This window comes from Salvia splendens, chromosome 15, assembly GCF_004379255.2.
Source record: "Salvia splendens isolate huo1 chromosome 15, SspV2, whole genome shotgun sequence".
Lineage (NCBI taxonomy): Eukaryota > Viridiplantae > Streptophyta > Magnoliopsida > Lamiales > Lamiaceae > Salvia > Salvia splendens.
Window position 1 is genome coordinate 4,004,042 of NC_056046.1, and position 20,313 is coordinate 4,024,354.

General features: G+C 37.4%; 3 protein-coding genes and 1 pseudogene across 4 annotated transcripts; 3 read left to right on the forward strand and 1 right to left on the reverse strand.

Annotated features, from left to right (window-relative positions):
- The first annotated feature begins 117 nt into the window (after window positions 1-117).
- Window positions 118-897, forward strand: LOC121768681 (annotated as a pseudogene).
- Window positions 898-4,572: 3,675 nt separating this feature from the next.
- Window positions 4,573-6,308, forward strand: LOC121767953 (probable WRKY transcription factor 72). The gene is made up of 3 exons (XM_042164294.1): window positions 4,573-4,905; window positions 5,005-5,118; window positions 5,521-6,308. The coding sequence occupies exons 1-3, from the start codon at window positions 4,579-4,581 to the stop codon at window positions 6,151-6,153; spliced, it is 1,074 nt and encodes a 357-aa protein (XP_042020228.1). The 5' UTR covers window positions 4,573-4,578; the 3' UTR covers window positions 6,154-6,308.
- A 184-nt stretch (window positions 6,309-6,492) lies between these two features.
- On the reverse strand, window positions 6,493-10,843 carry LOC121768956 (translation factor GUF1 homolog, mitochondrial-like). The gene is made up of 11 exons (XM_042165571.1): window positions 10,450-10,843; window positions 9,183-9,912; window positions 8,865-9,021; window positions 8,743-8,797; window positions 8,433-8,500; window positions 8,246-8,350; window positions 8,044-8,115; window positions 7,388-7,501; window positions 7,151-7,291; window positions 7,007-7,066; window positions 6,493-6,890 (listed from the first exon to the last, which is right to left on the reverse strand). The coding sequence occupies exons 1-11, from the start codon at window positions 10,774-10,776 to the stop codon at window positions 6,725-6,727; spliced, it is 1,995 nt and encodes a 664-aa protein (XP_042021505.1). The 5' UTR covers window positions 10,777-10,843; the 3' UTR covers window positions 6,493-6,724.
- Window positions 10,844-15,929: 5,086 nt separating this feature from the next.
- Window positions 15,930-20,034, forward strand: LOC121768801 (protein IQ-DOMAIN 31-like). 2 transcript variants are annotated; one of them, XM_042165355.1, is made up of 8 exons: window positions 15,930-16,053; window positions 16,227-16,320; window positions 16,794-16,936; window positions 17,041-17,319; window positions 17,804-17,995; window positions 18,358-18,429; window positions 18,544-19,561; window positions 19,664-20,034. In XM_042165355.1, the coding sequence occupies exons 3-8, from the start codon at window positions 16,862-16,864 to the stop codon at window positions 19,693-19,695; spliced, it is 1,668 nt and encodes a 555-aa protein (XP_042021289.1). In that variant the 5' UTR covers window positions 15,930-16,053; window positions 16,227-16,320; window positions 16,794-16,861; the 3' UTR covers window positions 19,696-20,034. The 2 variants fall into 2 exon arrangements, with proteins under 2 accessions (XP_042021289.1, XP_042021288.1); XM_042165354.1 differs by lacking the exon at window positions 15,930-16,053 and having other exon boundaries at window positions 16,075-16,320.
- The last annotated feature ends 279 nt before the right edge of the window (window positions 20,035-20,313 follow it).

Genomic DNA, 20,313 nt, shown 5'->3' on the forward strand with positions numbered 1-20,313 from the left:
GGCCGGGTCAGAAATCCATCACTAATCCGTCACTAACCGGGAGAAACTGATCCGTCACTAATCCGTCACTGATACGTGAACCGGCGGGAGTGGCGGAGGAGGATCGAAGCTCTCGCGATGAGGCAGATCGAGATCATCGCTGAGCTATGCGAGGACGATGAGGATGATTGCAAACTGATCTGCAAGCCGGCGGCGGTGCACGCGCTGAAGAGGTGCTTAAACGACGACGTCGAGTCGAAGAATTTTGAAAATCAGACGGTTTACTCGACGCATCAGGTTCTGGAGTCGTGGATCCGAGTCGCGAGGGAGCTAATTGCGAGGATCTGAGAGGAAATCGATTCGCGGCGGTGTGAGAGAGAGGCGAGGTATTGCTGGTTGCTGGAGAAGGTGTGGTCGATTTTGAATCAGATCGAAGATCTGCATCTGCTGATGGATTCAGGCGATTTCCTGCAGCTGAAAAATAAGCTCATGATCAAGCCGAGTTCCGATTCGGAGTTGTTCTGCTTCAGATCGCGCGAGCTCGTCGAGATCACGAAATCGTCCAAGGATCTGAAGCACACGATGCCGGCGGTGTTGGAGGTGGAGGTGGAGGTGGAGGTGGAGGTGGATCCGACCGGCGGACCGAGGATTCAGAATGCGGCGATGGAGCTTTACCGGAGGAAGGAGGATTTCGCGAAAATTCACCTGATGCAGGCGGTGGAGGCAACGGTGAAGAGGTTTTACTTCGGTTACAAGCAGTTGCTGGCGGTGGTGATGGGGAGCTTGGAAGCGAAGGGGAATGTTGAATCCGACGATTTGTTGAGCCTGATATTTATGGAGCCGACGTATTTCCCGAGCTTGGACGCGGCGAAGACGTTTCTCAGGGAGCGGTGGAGCCATGAGGCGGCGGGTTTGTGACGGATTTGTGACGGATCAGTTTTTCCCAGTTAATGATGGATTAGTGACGGATTTGTGACCCGGTAATTAAAACCGTCAAAAATTTGACGGAACCGTCCAAAATGGACCAAATGTGATCCGATTTCAAATGTGAGAGACCGAATAATTCAAAAGATAATGTTTTGGACCAAAATAAAAAAAACGCAATATGTTAAGGACCATTTTGGGACTTTAGTCATGATTATATTCTCCCTTAATTAAACTTGGAAAAATATGAATTATGAATTATGATCTAAATTTATTCATATTTGGGATCATGAACTATTAATCATAAATAGAGTATTATTTAAAAGAGGTTTTATTATGCTGGTACATTAGTGCGAATTGGTCAAGCGGAAAAGTGATTAATGTTCGATATATATATGCATCTTATTCGAATATATTATGCCGATGTCTTTAAAAATATTACCACTTCAACATTTTTTTGGGAGTTACTAGCTCAACTTTATATATATGAAAGTTATTTAAAAATATGTTGGGCAGGTTGTGTCTCTATCATGGTGGCTTGGTATATATTAAAAGATAGTCATCAATAAGCTTAGTGAAATTAATTAAATTAGTACACGATTTAAGATTGCTGCCACCGCTTATAAGTTATAACCACATTTCAAAGTCAATGCTCGTAATCAGTCTGTCTTAAATAAATTAAAACCTTTTATTTTTACCAAACACATTTTCATGCTTCCAATTATTAGATTAAATATATTGATCAGTACTACATAATTTAGCTTGATCAAGTACGACCCAAATCTGAACTTTCAAAAATTGAGCATTTGCAATTAATATTTTAATCCCAACATGGCCTCATAGTCTCCATGTAGTTTATCATCATTAGTCAAATACAACTCATTTTATTAAATGAACTCGATCTTTTTCTTAATTTTCAAACAACCAAAATTTTCTTCTTGATGCAATAATATGTAATTATTACTTTAGTGGCAAGAACTCGAAAATGGATCATTCGATCTATTTATGAATGAACTACTTTAAGGATAATCACTCCATAATCTTACTTGATTGATGTTGACATTATAGAAACCCTTAAGTCTTTGTAGTTGTTAGCCAAACAGTAAAAAAAAACAATTAATCTTTGAATATTCTCCGAAAAGCTGGCAATATTTTTATTTCATAGCTTTTATCACTTTTATTGCATCTACTTGTTAAGTATACGAAGTCTGAAAGGAAGTGAATCAGTCTAATCACGTCGGTACAATTGGTGTCATATGTTTAGAGCATCTCCAATGATAATAGGTCAGCCACAAACTTCTCCTGCCACATCATCAACACTAAAAACTCCTCCTGCCACATCATCAGGATAAGCAACTGGACAAGCAATAGGCTAGCCACAATAAACAAAATTATAAAAAATAAATAATTAACAATCACACAAAATACAGAATTACATTTATGACACAGATACGGAAAAATTCAATAATAATATTTAAATTAAAAAAAGTACATTAATTAAAAAAATTACATTAATTAAAAAAAATTTAACGACGTGCAGTCCTCCGCGCCCAGAACTCTTCAATTAAATCCATTTGGAGTCGAATATGAGCATCCACTTGGCGCATGTCGGCATGTGCCTTGAGGCGACCGACTTCATCATGAGGTACCCCCTTGTATCAACCGATTTATCTCGCGGGACGTATAGGCCTCCAACTCTTCGTTCATTTGCCGTTCGTACTCCTCAGCATCACCACCACTACCACCACTACTACTACCCACGTTACTCATTTCACGTTATTGCTCTTGTACAGAAATTAAGATGGAGAGAAAACTCGTTAAAACAAGTGGTGCGAATGAAAATGACGTGCAAATCGGGTATATATAGTGTTTCAAAAAAAATTGAGCTGGCCGATCGCTCGCCGATCGGGAGCCTGCAATGGCGGCTAGCCGACCGGCGAGCGGATCGGCCAGCGCCCAAAAATCAGCTTCGGGTCGCCGATTTTTTCGCCGAAATGGCGCTCGCCGGTTCCAATGATTCAACAAGCGGACCGGCCAGCGCTGGGAATCGGCTAGCCTGTCCGCTCGCCGCCATTGGAGATGCTCTTATATTTGTAAACTTCCAAACATATATTTTAGGAGCAACACTTATATATAAACTTAGGCACATTTTTAGCTCAACTCCCAAGAAAAGTGTGTTAGTTGTAGAATTGACTGTGATACAAAGATACACTAACCGGGCGTAATACAACCAACCCAATGAAGAATGGAGAAATTAAATGGAAATAAACTGAATTAGCAGTCCTCTTTCCGCAAGATGAGATACGCTCCGGTAGTGCTCTCGGTTTGGCGTGTCGTTCCCAAAGATAAAACGGCTTCGTCTCTGAAGTAACAACACCGCTAGCAGCAGAGCTCCGGCGAACGGGAGTAAGGCAGGGGCAGAGCTTCGACGGGAAGATTATGCAGAGAGGGAGAAAGCGTGTATGCAAGAATGCTTGTGTATGTTCTGTGTAGAATGCAATGGATGCATGCCTATTTATAGGCCAAGTCCACCCACATGGGCATTGATGGAGTCAACAGTCATTATGTGTGTTATGATGGCTTGGCTGTAACCGTCGAGGGTTATTGACTGGTGCACTAGCCATTGGGAGCTGAAGAGACACGACGCACCTGGACATGATACACGACGGGATACACCATGGAACATCGGGGACCTTTTGTCTCCCGTTATGCGTCGGGGTCCAGCGGGAACATAACGTGGAACGGCTTGAACCACGCTCAACGACAAACTCCAAAGAACAACCCAAGGCACAAGGCACAAGGCACACGGATCACGGTGCGCGGGCGGGCGGCGGCGGCGCGCGCTTGTGGGCTATGTCACCCGTCTTGTTCCACGATAATTATTACATAATAATTCATCTTATTAAATACTTCATCAAAGAAGTTTATCATCCCCGATGTGGGATAATTAACACTTAGTTAATTAATCACTTAGTTTTTCACATAGCTCATTTCTAGCTTTATTATGACCAACTTTGATATATTATTTCTCACTCACCGGGAATCGGATTTGAGAAAATGAATATACTACGGTCATCTACTCGGAACGTAGATCGTCGTTATTGCATTTAATTTCATAAAATTAAATGTCTTGTTACGTTTATTATTAGTCAAAGTCATTTAACCAAGCACGATTCCAACACAGTGCTGACTAAAAACGAAAGAAACGTTTACCTCTGTAGCCGACGATCATGTGAATCCTTCAAAGACATATTGCACTAAACTAGAATTTCAAAACCATAAATATACAAAATTAATCATTAAAATATTAAACGACTAAGACCACCGTATTATCCATTGTCTTCAAAGTCCACAAACCCCATCTGTCTCTACCCTTTATTTATTTTCCAAGTCCAATATTCCTCCATAATTTAACCTTAACTTGCAACAAAATGATCCTTAAATTTCAACTCTCATTAAAAAACCATTTAAAAACATGCATGAGCTACGCAGGCAGTTGACATTTCGAAGTCTCTGGCTGCAGATGTGGACTCAGATTTAATCATCAAATTAAATAGTATTTTGTGATAAAGACTTGTTATATAAGTCATTGTTACATTACAATTTCTTATTAGGTTGTTTAGAAACTGAGATTTGTTCTCACTAATGGAGGATTTGAGGTGTAAAGTTGTTGGGATGAGAGAAGAAAATATGAGGTTGAAAACCCTACTGCAGAAGATCGAGGTGGATTACAAGGATCTGCAAAGGAAAGTGAGTGATTTTCAGCAAAATTTAAAGAAAAATGGGAGTGATTTGAATCCGAAAACCGGAGATGAAGGAGATCAAGAGCTGGTGTCTCTTCGACTTGGGACAAGTGATCATTCGACAGAGCGAAACGGTGTCGTTAAGGTAGGATCGGAGGGGGAGGCGGCGGCGGCGGCGAGAAATGGGGATGGTGAAATTTCTCAGACGAGTGGGAAGAGAGCAAGGGTTTGTGTAAGAGCAAGATGCGATACACCAACTGTATGTATTTCATTCACAAAGTCATTTTTTTTTAAAATTTAAATATTATTGATTTTAGTGTTTTTATTTGTTGATATGAGTATGCTGGGATTTTTGTAGATGAATGATGGGTGTCAATGGAGAAAATATGGGCAGAAAATAGCCAAGGGGAATCCGTGTCCGCGGGCTTATTATCGCTGCACCATCTCTCCAACGTGCCCAGTTAGAAAACAGGTACTTGCGAAAAATTGTACTATGACATATTTTTTGATAAGGTAAAAGGCTCAAACCGAAGATTGGTAACAAATACACAACAGATTCAAGCCAAAATGAAAAAAAAACATCGATAAAATGAATAAACTATAACATTGTTTGGTATGTTAAGATCCAACAAATTGTAATTGAATTTTGAATCACCAATTCTTTAATTATCCTTTTGATTTTTATGGACCTAGCTAGAGAAATCAAACAATCACATTATTTGTTGAATTCTAATGAGTACTTAGATTGGATTAGCAATTTTATTTAATGAAATTTCCATTTTAATGATAAAATATTGAATGTAACAAATTTTAGTAGCTGGGATGAAATAGACGATCTTTAATCTCCCTCCATTTTTTTTATTGTAATTTTCAGGTGCAGAGATTTATAGAAGACACATCAATCTTGATCACAACCTACGAAGGCACCCACAACCACCCCCTCCCTCTCTCCGCCACCGCGATGGCGTCCACCACCTCCGCGGCCGCCTCCATGCTCCTCTCGGGCGCCTCCGCCTCTCAGCCGTCAGCATCCCTCAATCTGTACGGACAGCCTCAGCCCTACCTCATCTCCAACTCCTCATCAAACACCTCTCCCACCATAACCCTAGACCTCATCACCAATACATCAACCTCAAACAGTACCCCTTTCAACCTATATCCCTCCGCCTCTCCGGCCAACCCTAGATTTCCCACCACAAACCTAAGCTTCTCGACCGTCGATTCCAACACCCTTCCTGCCTCTTGGGGCGGTGGCTACCATCCTTTGCTGCAACAAAAAATGTTTGAGCCGCGTTACTTTGGAAACCCTAACCAGGTCCCCTCTCAGCAGGCTCTAACGGAGACGCTGACGAAGGTGATCTCGTCGGATCCGAGTTTCCGGTCTACCATCGCAGGCGTGATCTCAACCATGGTGGCCAACGGCGGTGTTGGGAAGATGGGTGGCGAGATAAAGGGTGAGAATTTGGCGGCTGCTGATTCGAGTACTATTTCTTCAAACAAATATTGAAAAGGGTTTGTGTTTGACGTGGAAAATGAATGAATAAATCAAAGTGCTAGGGTTTATATATGTCAATATTTGTTTGGGGTGATTTTAGCTTTGTTCAAGATCAGTGAGCGTGATGCATGGAGGCTTTTGATAAATTTTTGCTATATATATATGATGTACAAAATAATGCTCTACTTTTGTTGCGATGAAATAAAGTAAATCTGCTGATAATTTACACCAAATATTATTATTTCGGACTGGAAATATTTGGAGTGGATTATCAGCAGAGTTGTCAATAAGATTTACTGACATCAAAGAAAATCTTGAATTATTAGAATCTTAGCTCACTACAAATTGACATTATGTATATTAGACCAACCAAACATGGTCTAACTAGATTATAGAAATGAAGTACAGATTTATTTAATCCCAAAATTTTCCAACAAATAAACCTCTTAAGGAATATGAGTATTGTACTACCATTTGCTTCACAGCAGTAAAAGGCTCTATTTTTTCCGTCTTGATCATGCATTCTCTGCCTATAAACATCTTCTCATAAAGTAAAAAATAGGTCAGTTGTAATTATAGCATATCATGAACCCTTTAATAGCTCATGAAAAGCCTCCTGGGGTATATCAACAGAGCCGACGCGTTTCATTCGCTTCTTTCCTTCCTTTTGCTTTTCCAGCAGTTTCTTCTTCCGAGTAGCATCGCCTCCATAACATTTAGCAAGAACATTCTTCCTCATGGCTGAGACCCTGAAAGTTATAACCATAATGTGGAATTGGACGACAGGATATCCCAAAAATACGCTTGCACCATAGTTTAATGTAACAATGGTTGGCGATCATGTCGGGTTGCAGAAGATACTTACGTCTCCCGTGCAATAATCTTTTGTCCGATAGCAGCTTGTATGGTTATCTCAAACATTTGCCTGCTCAATGCAGTAATAGTATCAATACAGTCTGCATAGGGGAATAATACATAAATTGTGGAACTTGAAACTAAATCAATGCACCTGTCGATGAACTTCTTCAGCTTCTCCACAAGTTCACGGCCAACACGCTGTGCCTTCGATCTATGGACTATAGTTGCCATAGCATCAACTGGTTGTCCATTTAATAGTATATCAAGTTTCACTAAATCTGCAGCCTGATAACTATTAAGAACACATTTACAATACACCACATTAGTTGCAGATATTCAACACCATGCAAATATAAGTGCGTGGGGAACAGGATGATGGCAATCTTACTCTGCTTCCTCATAATCAAAAGACGCATATCCTGAAGTTAAACTCTTCAATTCATTGTAAAAGTCGACAACAATTTCCCTTAAGGGTAACCGATACTTCATCAGTGCTCTTTGACTGCACGTGGTGGCAACCATAAATAAATAAGCAGAAGAGCAATAGATAACATTGAGATTAAAAAATTGGGGTGAGTACAAATGATATTATTATTGGATTTACTACATGACCAGCTAATTGGAAACATGCTATATAACCAAAGAATTGACTGCTGATCTACCTCAGATTGAACTGTCATGATGCATATAATTCATACTACTATAAAAATGCAGCATTTTTAGCAAGCATCGACTCAACATTAGGAAATGCCTCACTGAGTCAGGACATTAAATCCCAAAGAACTCTGCCTCATTCAGATTGGCATAATAAATATTTACCAAAGTACTTTCTGAAGCCTCTATACTATTTTCTAGACAGCCTATAGAGAGGGTAATTCCATTCTATCCTAGGAAACACCAAGAGTTATGGAGGTCACTCCAAGCAACTGTTAAGAACATCAGAATTTGCCACCAGTAACAAAATATCATTAATGAAATTATCTGGTTAGGACTCGAGGAGGAACTACATTGTTAAACTAGTAGGCATTTGTTGGCAGTAGTCACCTGTCAATGAATGAGTACTCCAACTGCTCGCCTCGCCTTTCAGAACAAAGGGTGATAATGGCTCCCACATACCTTAAAGTAAAACATTGAGTAGCACATGTTAAATGTTTTCCATTTCATACACTGGTCAAGCTTGAGGTTAATATGGATCTTAGAAATAGAAAGATAGATCCATAGGAACTTATAGAGCTTGAGAGCTTACTCACTAGGAATTATAATAGTAGCTATTACAGTGGGTTCCCAACAAGTTGTTACCCGAACTTTAGGATTTGAGGGCAACATAGCAGGATTCTGGACTTGTAATTTGCTATTAGAAACAGGTAGAAACATCAGTCGTTATTCAAGATTTAAGAAATTATAAACTATGTGAATGAAAATGAGTCACACACCTTCCATCAGAATACTCAAATATATATGGCACAGTGGGAACAGTTGAAATCACATGAGCTCCATGTTCCTATTCAATATAACTTATTTAAATATATAAATAAACAGATGATCATGATCTACATTTACCATACTTAGTTACTGCACGATAACTATTTTATCCTTTGTGCATAACAAAATTAAGCAGGCACTTTTATTTCTTAGCCTTGAATTGAACATCAATCAGAAGGCATAAAACATAAAAATTGAAATCAGAAATATCTCATTAGTTTACTTCTGAAGCATGCAATTGCAGAGGGCAACAGAATATACCTGCTCAAGCCGTTGATGAAAGACATCCATGTGAAGTAAGCCCAAGAAACCACATCTGTTGGAGACTAGAATCATCAATTGGAAAATATCGTCTTTTAGCAATAACTGCAGCTTATCCTCACCTGAAGCCCAAGCCAAGTGCTGAACTACTCTCTTTTGTAACCGATACACTGGCATCGTTGCAAGTCAGTCTTTCAATGGCATGACTAAGTGCTTCAAAATCCGATCCATCTGCTGGATATAGACCCGAAAATACCATATGTTTTACCGGCTTGAAACCTTTCAGTGTCAGGAAGCAAAGAAAACTTAAGACAAATACACTTGATGATGGTAGATAATATTATGATAATAGAAGCAAGGCATCCAACGTAGCTAAATCAAAACTAATTCACCAGCAGCATATAATCATACTTTATTTAACATTAACGTGGATAAGCTACCTGGAAGTGGCTCTACAGTGCTTTTAGTCTGATAAAGAGTATCTCCAACTCGTGCCTCTTGAGTTGACCGCATACCACTAACAACATATCCCACTTGCCCTGTTAAAAGGATTCCTGTCTGAGTGAGTTCAGGGTGCATGATCCCAACGTCAGAAACTTCATAAGATTGGCCTGTTGCAGCAGAGGAAATCTTATCACCCTTCCTCAAAGTCCCATCAACAACAGCAACATGGCAGATAACTCCTCTATATTCATCATAGTAGGAGTCCAGTAAAAGCATGCGTAGAGGTGAAGTGCTCTTTCCAGGAGGAGGAGGTATTCGCTCTATCACAGCAGGAAGGACTTGCGCAAGACCTTGACCTGTCTTTGCTGATGTTAATAGAGCTTCACTCGGATCAAGATCAAAAATAGACTTCAGCTGCTCTTTAATTCGATCTGGGTCAGCTGTTGGCTGATCGATTTTGTTAATAACAGGAATTACAGTGAGGTTTGCTTCAAATGCAAGATAAAAATTTGCAACTGTTTGTGCCTGGACACCTTGAGCTGCATCAACAACAAGGAGGACGCCCTGGCACGCTGCCAAAGATCTTGAGACTTCATAGCTAAAATCCACATGTCCAGGTGTATCGATCAAGTTTAGTAAGAAATTTGCATCAGTTCCAAGGTAATTGTGCCTATGAAACATAGTCGCTGTCTGAGCCTTAACGGTTATTCCACGTTCTCTCTCTACCTAGGAGAGCCAAATTTTTCGAGAAATAAGTTGTGGAAAACAAAACAAAACATAAAATGAACTTCCACATGGAAATAAATTTAATTATCATGTATCTTTTCCCATAATCATCAACATGGAAATCCATTGCATGGTCCTCAAGTAATTAGAAGGTAAAAACATATTAGTACAAATTATTAATTTCAGTTGATAGTTGATACCACATTTGGAGCGAGTTTAAGGACGTAGTACTATGCCTCAAAAACACTCCTCACTCCTCAGTATTCAACCCATTGAATACACACCTCCTCTCCAAAAGACAACATAAAAGGAAAACCATTCCCATCTAAATTCCCAGTCTTTATAAAGAACAATAAACATCTACATTGTGAAAACCAACATTCCCAAATCATTTCCATCATTGCTTCAGCAAAACCGCCTCTCTAATCACACACATAATACGCTTTATTCCAACTGATAGACCAAAAATCCACAACGTAGGGCAATGCAATTTAGAAGATCAAAATAAGACACTTAATCTATTCAATTAAAAAAAACCTGTAATTTATCTAAATACTGAGGCTGCCCATGACCCTTCCTAATAGTTGCCGTGAGCTCCAGAAGCCTGTCGGCGAGCGTTGATTTTCCATGGTCAACATGCGCAATTATCGAGAAGTTGCGAATTCTGTCGGATGGGAACTGATTTAAGTCTATGCTCGGATCTTCCCTAAATTGCGAAGCGAAAAATGCACATTGCGTACAGCCGAATATTGGATTCAAGTATGCAGCCGAGTCGAATCTTAGGGGCTTCGTGTTAATATGGAGTAGATTGAACGGAACCCAGTGCGATTTTAGAGATTTTGAAGCTCTGTACAGAGAAGCCATTTTTTGGGGGAAATTAAGCCGGGGGTGAGGGTTTAAAATTAGGGTTTATATTTCTTACTCAATTTGGGTGAGAAGTCGTTTATTGTTAAGCCAAAATCGCTTTACAATTAATTGGCGGAAATCGTCTTTGCATTTGGAGCTTCACCTGCATAGATATTGATTAATTTTTTAGAAGATCTATTTTACTTTCGAGGATTTTATAAGCTCATCTTTCAGTAACATGAAATTGGTTGAAATGTGTAGTTGTCATCCGATTTAATGTAATGTAATATGATTAACATTATATTTTAACAAAGAAAACAATAATGTGGTTCTATTGCTTTAAAATATGAATCGGATGATCGATGACCTGAATTATAGTCGACCTTTTTTAGTTTAACCAATGGTATTCCGAACTCGCCTTTAGCAGAATCCAACTAATTTCTTATTGACCGAGTATGTGGATTAAGGCCGAAAGTCTCCCAGTGAACGGCGAGATTTGAACCCGTGACCTCAATTATATAGGCGGCCTTTAATGCATCATAAATCAGGATTTTCAAATGCAGTGAGGTATATGGATCTATAAGGAAATGAGAATTTGGTATTAATAAAGTGCTAACTTATTTGATAGCTTTAGATGTAGTTATTTTTTCTAGTAACAATAATAGTACTCCCCTTTTTCACTTATCGAAATAACTACTCCTATATATCTCAAATTCTCCATTATTAGGCGTTATTGTGTAAAAAAAGTTTCTCTCGATTAATTGGCCATTAAATTTGATTTAACTTTTTTTTTTCTTCTGTGGGGTGGGTAGTTGAGACTTAGGATAACACTCCACTTGTTTAAATTTATAGATACTTGTTTCGTGTAAGAATTATTAGTTGGTATGACCCATCTTCAGTTTCATGATGTCCATATTAATTAATGGGCCTTTTTTACCATCAAGAATTTAAGATACAATGCATCACAAATATAGAACAAACATGAAGAGACAAAGAGAGAGGACCGTTGCACTTGCATATATATATTTAACCAAATATCCTTTTAGAAGCTAATTAGACAAACTAAACCACATACTTAGGTGGACAAAAGCTTGAAAAGGTTGTTCCTTAAATCATTAGCTTAAGATTTTTAATAACAATAATTATTGAGTTAGCTCCAACAACTCCTTATCTTCATCTCTGCTTTGTTTCAAATCAGTAATCAATAATAGAGTTTATTAGTGCTAGCCTGTCCATTTCATGCACAAATAGAATCTTAACCATCAAAATTTATCACTACTTCCCTTTATTTAATCCAATAAATTTATTACCCTTTTTTTGGCTTATGACAGTAAGAGCGTGCATTAAACTTTATTTCAATTTCATTTATATATAACCTAAAATGCCTAATTCCTTACTGTATATTGATTAGGTTTGCACATGCGGTTTAATGTGAAATAATATGCATTAATATAGCACTAATGAACATTAAAGTCGATTCTATAGAATGCTCATTGCGCCGCTGTCTTTAATCATTGGATTTTGGATCTCATATTTTGATTTGGGATCTAAGTAAATGAAGAAGGCATTTGAATCTCAACAATATAAGGTACTCCTATAAGAAAATATAAGACAATTAACTATTGTATATTATTAAAATCGTGTAAAGTAGTCTGATTAGAACTGATAAGTCGACTTAACTAAATAATCAAACAGGTCTGACTGAGCCAGCATTCAGAACCGGAGGAAAAATATGTCGGGAACCGGCCGGTTTATTGCTTGAAATGCAATTGTCTTGTTGTAGTTAGTAGGTGGCCCACAGTAATGACCCATTACTAATGGGAAGTGGTTACAACTAGTGAGAATGTGCCTATATGTTTTAAAATACTCATGGTAACTAAATAGTCGGTTAATTTTGTTCCGTCGGTGTCATCGATCAGTTGCTGGTGAGTATTGATAATCGATCTTGCACCCAATCCAAAACCAATATCAAACCAATAAATAATTAATAGCTTTAGATATTGATAATTGATAGTCGAAATAGCGATTAACCAACTCTATATGAGATAGTGATTCAAAGAATTTGTGGCAAGAAAACACCGATCAGTTATTAGTTAGTATCGATAATCAATCTCACATGTAACCCAAAGCCGATACCAAATCAAGAACTAGTAATTTCAGATACTAGTTGATTGATAACCGAAAATATCAATTAACTAGTTCTACACGAGATAGTGATCCAAGAAATTTATGGGGAAAATGAATAATTTATGTAAAAGTGTGTTGTCGTGACTCATGAGATGCTTGTGTCGGTGGGAGTTGAAAGTTTGATGCACACACTTCCAACGCTAAGCTTGGGCCTCCTTTATAAAAACTAGACATATAGTATAGTTTTTTCATGATGTTGAGTTGTTTTTTTTGTTACATGATGTTGAGTTGTTCTTGACTTCTTATTCACTAAATCCTATATTCACCTTTTTGAAATTTTTTGACCCCATGTATAAATTTGCATATTCGTTGATTCTCTATTATTTGTATTTGTTTCTACATGCTACTACCATTTCTTAATTCCTTCAATAAGAAATCCCAATACATACTTATATAATAATTATACACTATTTATACACACACATACAATGTGTGTATAAACATGTTGAATCATGTAGTATCCAAATTCCAAACCGTAGGTAGTAGTACGCAATAATATCTAAGTTCATGCATCCATCTCATGATAGATCTTATGGTCTAGTTAATTGTTTCTTTTAATTCGATTTACAGTTTGGACAACTTGGTCTGACTAAGTTCGCTGATGTGATTATGGTAGAAAAATTGAGGAGACGTAAAACTTCGAATATACATAGTATTTTCATACAAAAACTGTAAATTTAGGGGATAGATCTCACAATTTTCACAATAAGAAAGTTTTGAACACACGTTATTTGTGTATGTTAATTGATGTGATTAACAATTAATCACATCAAAGATGGCGTATGAAGCGGGCGAAGGAGCTGCTCAAAATTAGTTAGTACAGTGATGAGCATGCACTCCAAAAGAGGTAGGCCATCATCAAAAAATTCTATCCCCAAATATTAATCAAATATCATAAACAAAATAAAACATTATCCTATTTTAGCTCGGTTATTATAAAATTCTGTTCGATTTGGTTTCTGAAACTAATACAAATTTTGAGTTCCAATTTTTGCTTCAGTTTTAAAAATGCGTGGAAAACTGAAAAAACCAAAGTGTGCCACTATTTTTTTCGTATTGGGCATTATTGCATTAACTGAACCGAGCCAAAAAGTTCAATTATTTTGGTTTTCTAGTATTTATGACTATTTTTTTATCCAACTACGAAAATCTAATTTTTTTTGGAATTAATAATTCTTAAGAAAAAAAATAACACTCCATCCAAAGCAAATTGATCAATTTGTGATTAGTGATAAGGTGGGGGTCCGTAAAAATAATTATTGCTTGGTAGTTTGGTTCAACCAACAATTGATGATGCATATTTGTGCAAAGAGCCATTCCATAATTAAAAATCATGATCGAGTCAAAGGTGGTAACATTTGTTTTTGCATATTGCCTAAAAAGAGATACGCATGAATCATAATCATTAGTATTATAGATATCCACTTAATCGCACATGAAAAACGATACGAAAATAAGCAAAGAACCATTAGTAAAAAAATTCATTAAAAAAGAAAAAATCTCAATAGGGAAAACGGGTAAAAAATTGTTGGGGACCAAATTTAGTGATTTCTTACGACACAAGTAATGGTATAATAGACGATGTATTTCCTCCGTCCTATTTTACTTGAACTGTTGTTTTACGGCTCATCATAAACTCCTTTCACTATTTATAGTTTAAGTTAGAATTAATGCATTTAATTAATACATTAGTTTAAGTTAAGAGCTCATTTATTAAGTGATGTCTCATTACACGTAAAATTTTAATTTAATTACACTAAAAATCAATCTCAAATTTATGGCTTAAAATGAAGTGCGAGTAACATGGGACGGAGGGAGTATATTAATACATGTAAAAACTATTTAAATTCGATGAAAAAGTACAATTTGTATTTATGGAATAATTAAATAAATGGGGCAAAACTCAACAAATTTAGTTAGCTTAGTTATGACTTAAGAAGTTGAGGACATGATATGGCCTACACGTTATTAGCATTAGTTAATAAAACCTCCGACACTAATTAAACATATGGTTAACCATTTTCCTCTGTTAATCGTCTTGTCTAATTACCCTTTTGCTTCCTGACACACATACAAACTATACGACGCTATTTTATTTCCATTACTCTATAGTCTTAACTAAATCAATTGAAAGTGCTATTTTTTTTGAGGAGATTGAGTGAGTTAAAATAGGAGCTTTCCGAGTTCAAATTAAGAAAATTAATAGTGTTGGTATTAGGGGTGAGCAAAAAAACCGGAAACCGAATATCCGAACTGAACCAAACCGAAATTTTGAAATTCGGTTCGGTTATTTCGGTTTTTCGGTTCGGTTCGGTTTTGAAAATAAAAAAATTTCGGTTTTTCGGTTCGGTTCGGTTCGGGTGAAGAAAAAAACCGAAAAACCGAAAAACCGAATTTATATTTTAAATATAATATTATATATATTTATTCTATTAATTTAAATGTATTATATTATATATAATATATATTCTTTAAATATATTTTATATAATATGTATTATATATATTCTATTAATTTTATATTATATATTTATATTATATTAGTATATATAAAATAAAATAAATTATATATATATACATATTAATATATACTACATATTTTTTTCGGTTTTTCGGTTTTTCGGTTTAATTCGGTTTTTTTAGTTCGGTTTTTCGGTTTTCGGTTTTTCGGTTTTTCGGTTTGGTTCGGTTTTAATTTTCAAAGAAATTCGGTTTTTCGGTTCGGTTCGGTTTTTGTATATAGTAACTAGTAGGAGTAGGAGTAGTAAGTAATAATAATAAAAATATAGTAATTCTTGAATCTAACATAAAAAATAACAATTTTAGCAATCCGTCATCCCTATTTCAAAATGAAATATTAAAATATAAATATATAATTTTGATATAATCAATTAAATTGTTTAAAAACTACACAAACATTAATGCATACTCACAAAATTTTTTATTACTACCACACTACTTGCAATAATATATACGACTATTAGATTTAGATTCTCTCTCCATTTTTAGAGAGAGGAGAGAGAAAGACAGTAAGAGAGAAGGTGGAGTTAGTAGAGTGAGGGGGTGAAGGAGGGGTCCATTTTCACTGCCATTGAACCAACTCAAATAGGTATGGGGCTGCTGCATTTATCTCCATGTTTTTTACTTCCATCTCAATCAAACTCCTCGCTACTATTTTTCCAACTTTTTTTTTATTTGCTACGATTTTTACTTTCTTCTTTATATTCTTGAATCAGGTCTCTGTTTCTTTAATATTTGTGGTTTTTTTCACGAAATGCGTAGGTCAGGAATCCTTAGTTGAAGAGAATTCTCTCGATTTCAGATACGAGGAACCCTAGATCTGAGCCACATTGCGCTGAAGCCCGTTTTAGTTCATGTAATTTTCGTGCTCCCTTTTTCATTTCTTGTCGGCGCAGCTATTCTGTGTGTGTGTTTTAGTGTAGATCTTGCCGAATTTCTGAGATTTATCTTGCTTACTAGCTCCTTGCTTCAGAGGGTTTCTTCTCTCTCTGTATTTGGGGGCTTTTGCATTTTGGAGATTTATTTCTATTTATTTTCTTCTTGCTTTCAATGTGTTAGACATTTAATAGGAAAGCCAGTGCCAGTTCTGTTTGAATTTTGAATATGCATTTTGTTCGGTGGTTGGGACCAGTAAATTTAATTTTTTTCCTCTTGCCTGCGAATTTTGCAGCTATTAATGTGTTTTTGGGGCTTTTCATCTCTGCATGTGTTGGCTTATGTTGTTTTGAAATTGGAGTATTGATTTGCGTTTCTTACTCATTTGCGTTTCGTTTGCAAAATCGATGTTCTCAGATTTTCTGTCTGTATTCATCTTCTCTATATGATCAGGTACTTTTCTTTTTGGGAGAAGTAGAGGAGTTAAGTTGAGTTGGCAGTGTATCTAGCAGTGAGCTGCAATGGGGAAGTCTGCTGGAAAGTGGATTAAGACGGTGCTCTTTGGGAAGAAGCATTCGAAGTCCAACTATTCCAAAGTAAGAAATTTGTCGGTTCAGCTGTTAAGATCTCTGGTTTATCTTTCTATTGGTGTGATGTGAGGATCAATTTATAATGATTATGGTTTCTATTTTGCGTGAAGAATGGGACACCTGATAAAAAGGGTGCGCTGAAGTCACCAGTCGAGGATCCGGCTAGAGATTCCTCTTTTATACCGGATCAATTGACTGAGAGAGGTGTTGAGAAATTGGAACTCGAGAAAGGAACATCTGCATCTCAATGTGATGCTGCTGGTGTGGCTTATGTGGACCAAGGTATTGATTCACCAAAGAACGATGAGTTGGCTCCAGTCAGTGATGAGGAGGCGAAGAGGCAAGAACAGGCTGCTACAAAAACTCAAGCAGTCTTTAGGGGCTACTTGGTAAAATTCTCTATCATTGACTCTATAAATTGCTTCCTGGTTAACAGCTGTAACTTATTCCCATCGTGAGGTTATTTCTGTTGACTTTCTGATCTCACATATTGGAATTTGATCTTCCATGACTGCTGAGAATGTGTTGGTTTTTAATGTTGCAGAAAAGTAATGTAGTTAAGTAGCTTTCATCCACTAGCCCTTATTTTGTCGTAAGCTAATCTTGTCAAGCATGCTACTTAGTTTTGCAATTCACAACTTGCTGTATCACGGTTGTTAATACCATCTTCAACTTTTGGCTAATGTTTGATGATGCAGTTTCAATAAATGAATTCTAATTGACTCTCTCTAGCATTAGAATTCTATCTTGATATATATATATCTATATATATATATACACCTTAATTTTTTTGAGAAGCTGTTCAAATATCTCAGCTAGATTACTCTTGATCCATAAAATACTTAACATGATGTGATTATATTTCAATGGCAGGCTCGTCGCGCTTTTCGGGCTCTCAAGGGTATCATAAGGCTACAAGCTCTTATTCGCGGACATCTGGTTAGGAGGCAGGCTGTTGCTACTTTGCGTTCCATGCGGGCAATTGTTAAGTTCCAGGCACTGGCTCGTGGAAGAAGCATTAGGCTCTCAGATGATATACCTGAAGTGGGGAAAGTAGAGCTTCAGGTATCCCTGATTTGTGCAAACTAATTGATCTACTAGTCTTGCTTCTTCTTTCTTTACCTGCTAAGTTCTCCTGCAGTTGAAAACATCAACATTATATACTTGTGTTGCTGTTCCACATTCTTTTATGATTTGTTTATTCTCTCTGTAGCTCAGTGGTGTTTAAGTTCATTGCTTGTTAAGGTTGATTAGCTTTAGGTACATTTACCAGGGCTTAGTTACTCTGCTATCTTTGCTCGAATGGTACTGCTGTGGTCACTGATTCTTGTCATTATAATTGGTACTCGAGCACATTGTTGTAAAACAGATATCATCTTTAATGTTTTCAAACAGTTGCATCTGATCATTTTAATGTTGATCGATAGGTGGCTGTTGGGGCACATTCGGGCTCATTCCTTGGTTCGGAAATGCTAGCAAGTCACCCATTTATCCAGAAGGTTTTGCCAATATCTTCTACTTTTTACATGATACCTGGTTAAACCAGAAACTGTTAACTTCTGATTCTTGGAAATCATTTAAATGCTTATAGATGTACTTTATTGCTTGTTCAGCTTCTTGCTACATTACCGAATGCTATGCCTCTGAGTCTTCAATATGATCCGGCTGAACCCAATTCTGCTCAGAACTGGCTTGAGCGCTGGTCATTATCCCGCTTTTGGGAACCACCTGTGCGCACCAAGAAGACTATGAAATCAAAGCCTCAGAGGAAGCCAGAGTCTGAACATGTGAAATCAAAAAGGACTATCCGAAAGGTGTCAACTATGGCACATGGGGAAAATGGTGGTGTAGCCTCTTCTGAAATGGATAAGCCCAAACGCATCTCGAGGAAAGTCGCAAGTCAAACAGAGGTGGTACAGGAGCAAAGCCCAAGTGAACTCGAGAGGGTTAAGCGCAACTTGAGAAAGGTTTCAGCATCTGCATTGGCAGCTCCTGAGAAACCTGATCCCGAAACTGAGAAACCACAGCCCCTTCAGAGCGTGGAAATAGTAGCGAGTCCTGCACCTCCTGCTGTTGTTGAGCAGGAGATGGTGATTTCTCCTGAAACCCCAGGGGATTCAGATGTTGTTGCAGTTCAAACAGGTTCAACAGATTTGGTCGAGGCCCCTGAAAAAATAACAAAGGATGAGCCTGTTGATGTGCAACACGATAACTATCCAGTTGCTGAGATGCCTTCCTTGGAGAATGGTGTGAAGATAGAGAGTGCACCGTCTTTGGATGATGAAATAAACTGCAAGGATGAACAGAATCACAAGGAGAATCACAAGATTAGGAAGAGGAAGTCCCTTCCAGCTAATAAGCCAGATTATCCGGAAAATATCTCACAGAACTCCCCTAACTTGCCGAGTTATATGGCTGCCACTGAATCTGCTAAGGCCAAGCTTAGAGCTCAAGGAGCCGCTGCTGCTAAATTGGCTGAGGAAGCTATTGATTATGGCAGTGCCCGTCGCCATTCTCTACCAGCCCCTACTAATGGAAAACTGAGCTCATTGTCACCCAGGATACAGAAGCCTGTGCATGCTAATGGCAAGGGAAGCAAAGTTAACAAATCATTGTCAGCCTCTAGAGACGGTAAGACACTCCTTCGTTGCTTCATTGCTTCAAACTATCTCTTTAATGCAAAAAAGTTATTAATGCTAATTTTTTTTGTGATGTGGAACTGTCACATTTCAGACAAGGTGGTTCAGCCTGGTTGGAGGAGATGAGAGAGTGTGTAGAAGTTTCGTCAGATTGGAGGTCTCAGAAGCATTGCACGACAATGTAGCTGCGCTGCAGAGTTCAATTTGGTTCTTGTGCAGTCCTTATGTAATGGATGAATGTGAACACGACAAGTTCTAGTTCGTTTGCTTTGATGTTGTCTTTGCTCGTCTTTGTTTTGTATTTGAGGGTTTTACTGAAGGATGTATAGCTGTAGATGAAGAGTCTTTTATGACCATTTGAAAATTACTGGCGTGCTTCATAGTTTAATTTGTTACTTCCCAAAATACTGTAAGCTAACTGTTTTATGGTGTGCGCTTTGTTAAAAAGCTTCTATCTCTACTTCAGAATTCTTGCATAGTATGTTAGTGTTTATTATGTCTTGTTTTTTTAGTGAACTACAAATAAGACTACCATTCTTTGTGGTCCAAGCTCCTGTTTATTGAGGCATTTTTGAGCTTATACAATCTCTTTTTAGGATGAATTTACAATTTTGTCTTCTCTCCAATCCTCTTTCACAAACTCTCTTTATGTTTTCTCCCAACATTCTTCACTCATTTTCTCTTTTTTGCTCACTCACATTTTGGCTTACTCTTTATGAAATTGCACAAACACTACTCTATGCA

Bases quoted from the DNA above. Each gene is read 5' to 3' on its own strand.
- LOC121768801 (XM_042165355.1), top strand. From the start codon at position 16,862: ATGGGGAAGTCTGCTGGAAAGTGGATTAAGACGGTGCTCTTTGGGAAG. The intron at 17,320-17,803 runs GTAAAATTCTCT...TTTCAATGGCAG, and splicing joins CAGTCTTTAGGGGCTACTTG to GCTCGTCGCGCTTTTCGGGC. The intron at 18,430-18,543 runs GTTTTGCCAATA...TTGCTTGTTCAG, and splicing joins GTCACCCATTTATCCAGAAG to CTTCTTGCTACATTACCGAA.
- LOC121767953 (XM_042164294.1), top strand. From the start codon at position 4,579: ATGAGAGAAGAAAATATGAGGTTGAAAACCCTACTGCAGAAGATCGAG. The intron at 4,906-5,004 runs GTATGTATTTCA...GGATTTTTGTAG, and splicing joins CAAGATGCGATACACCAACT to ATGAATGATGGGTGTCAATG. The intron at 5,119-5,520 runs GTACTTGCGAAA...TGTAATTTTCAG, and splicing joins CGTGCCCAGTTAGAAAACAG to GTGCAGAGATTTATAGAAGA.
- LOC121768956 (XM_042165571.1), bottom strand. From the start codon at position 10,776: ATGGCTTCTCTGTACAGAGCTTCAAAATCTCTAAAATCGCACTGGGTT. The intron at 8,798-8,864 runs GTGAGGATAAGC...AGTCTCCAACAG, and splicing joins GCACTTGGCTTGGGCTTCAG to ATGTGGTTTCTTGGGCTTAC. The intron at 8,116-8,245 runs GTAAGCTCTCAA...TTTTACTTTAAG, and splicing joins ACTATTATAATTCCTAGTGA to GTATGTGGGAGCCATTATCA.